This window comes from Benincasa hispida, chromosome 12, assembly GCF_027475165.1.
Source record: "Benincasa hispida cultivar pf3 chromosome 12, pf3_genome.v1.1, whole genome shotgun sequence".
Classification (NCBI taxonomy): domain Eukaryota; kingdom Viridiplantae; phylum Streptophyta; class Magnoliopsida; order Cucurbitales; family Cucurbitaceae; genus Benincasa; species Benincasa hispida.
The window spans coordinates 2981046-2982790 of NC_143489.1; the positions used below are offsets into that span (position 1 = coordinate 2981046).

Below are 1745 nucleotides of genomic sequence, written 5' to 3' on the forward strand. Positions count from 1 at the left end.
CTAATATACCCTCAGATATTATTGAAAGGTTTTTGGTTATAACAGTTTCCTATTTTTAGCTTTCTGTTTCCACTTTGCTGAATTGTAGTAAGAGTGGGTTGCTATTTTTTCTCCTTTATTTTCGTGGATATAGTTTAGCTACTATTTAAGCTTAGCAGCATTATCAATAAAAGAAAGTTTTGTTGTGCAATTCTTTTTTGTTCTCAACATTCTGGTATCAGAGCCAAGGTGGTTTTGATTTTTCAAAGCAGCAGTCTTTGAAACTTTGCAGCAAAATGACTACGGAAGGAAATAAGAATGAATGAAGTTTTGTACAGCCGAAAATTCCACGTTTCGATGATCATTATGATCATTGGAGCATGTTGATGGAAAACTTCTTTCGATCCAAGGAATATTGGGAGTTGGTCGAACCTGGATATGTTGAACCAGCTAGCGAATTGTTGCAAACAGAAGCCCAACGAAAGAAAAATGATGAGATGAAGCTGAAAGACTTGAAAGTAAAGAATTATCTCTTTCAAGCCATTGATCGTACAGTTTTAGAAACCATTCTCAAGAAGAACACTTCTAAAGAAATATGGAATGCAATGAAGAAAAAGTTTGAAGGCAATGCAAGGGTCAAGAGGTCTCATCTACAAGCTCTTCGTAGAGACTTTGAAATTCTTGAGATGAAGTCTAGTGAAAGAGTGACAGAATACTTCTCCAGAGTCATGACGGTGGCAAATAAGATGCGGATTTATGGAGAAGATATGCAAGATGTGAAAGTGGTCGAAAAAATTCTACGCTCTTTAACAGAAAAGTTTAACTATATCGTTTGTTCTATTGAAGAGTCAAAGGATATTGATACTCTCACTATTGATGAGTTGCAAAGTTCTTTGATAGTACATGAACAAAAGTTTCAGCGACGAAGCGGAGAGGAGCAAGTCTTGAAGGTGACGAATGATGAAGGAAGAGGTCGAGGTCGAGGCAGCTACAGAGGAAGAGGAAGAGGAAGGGGTCGAGCAAATTTCAACAAAGCAAATGTGCAGTGTTACCGATGCCAAAAACTTGGGCATTACCAATATGAGTGTCCTAAAAATAAAGAAGCAAACTATGCCGAAATCGATGAAGAAGAAGAAATGCTTCTAATGTCCTATGAGGAATTGCATGGAGTCAAAAGAGAAGATACATGGTTTCTTGATTCTGGTGTTCTAATCATATGTGTGGTGATCGATCCATGTTTAGTGAGCTCAATGAAGATTTCCGACATTCAGTGAAGTTGGGAAACAACACTAAAATGGATGTGATGGGTAAAGGAAATGTGAAGTTGTTTCTGAATGGAGTTAATCATGTTGTTACTGACGTATACTACATTCCAGAATTGAGTAACAATCTCTTGAGCATAGGACAATTGCAAGAAAAAGGTTTGACTATTTTGATCAAGGGAGGGGAATGCAAAATATTTCATCCAAAGAAAGGCTTAATTATTCAAACAAAAATGAGCAACAATAGGATGTTTATTTTGGTAACCCAAACTTCTTCTCAAACACAAGTTGATCAGTGCCTTCAAACAAAAGCTGAAGCTGAAAGTTTATCTCATCTTTGGCATCGACGATATGGACATTTGAGTTACAAAGGTTTGAGAACTCTACAGTGCAAAAACATGGTATATGGGCTTCCTCAATTTAGTGCCTCAAATGCTACATGCACTGATTGTATCAAAGGGAAACAACATCGAGATCCCTTTCCAAAGAGGAGAACTTGGAGAG

At 37.2% G+C, this 1745-nt stretch overlaps 1 protein-coding gene across 1 annotated transcript; it reads left to right on the forward strand.

Annotated features, from left to right (window-relative positions):
* The first annotated feature begins 365 nt into the window (after positions 1–365).
* On the forward strand, positions 366–1253 carry LOC120066979 (uncharacterized). The gene has a single exon (XM_090307997.1). The coding sequence runs from the start codon at positions 366–368 to the stop codon at positions 1251–1253; it is 888 nt and encodes a 295-aa protein (XP_090164123.1).
* The last annotated feature ends 492 nt before the right edge of the window (positions 1254–1745 follow it).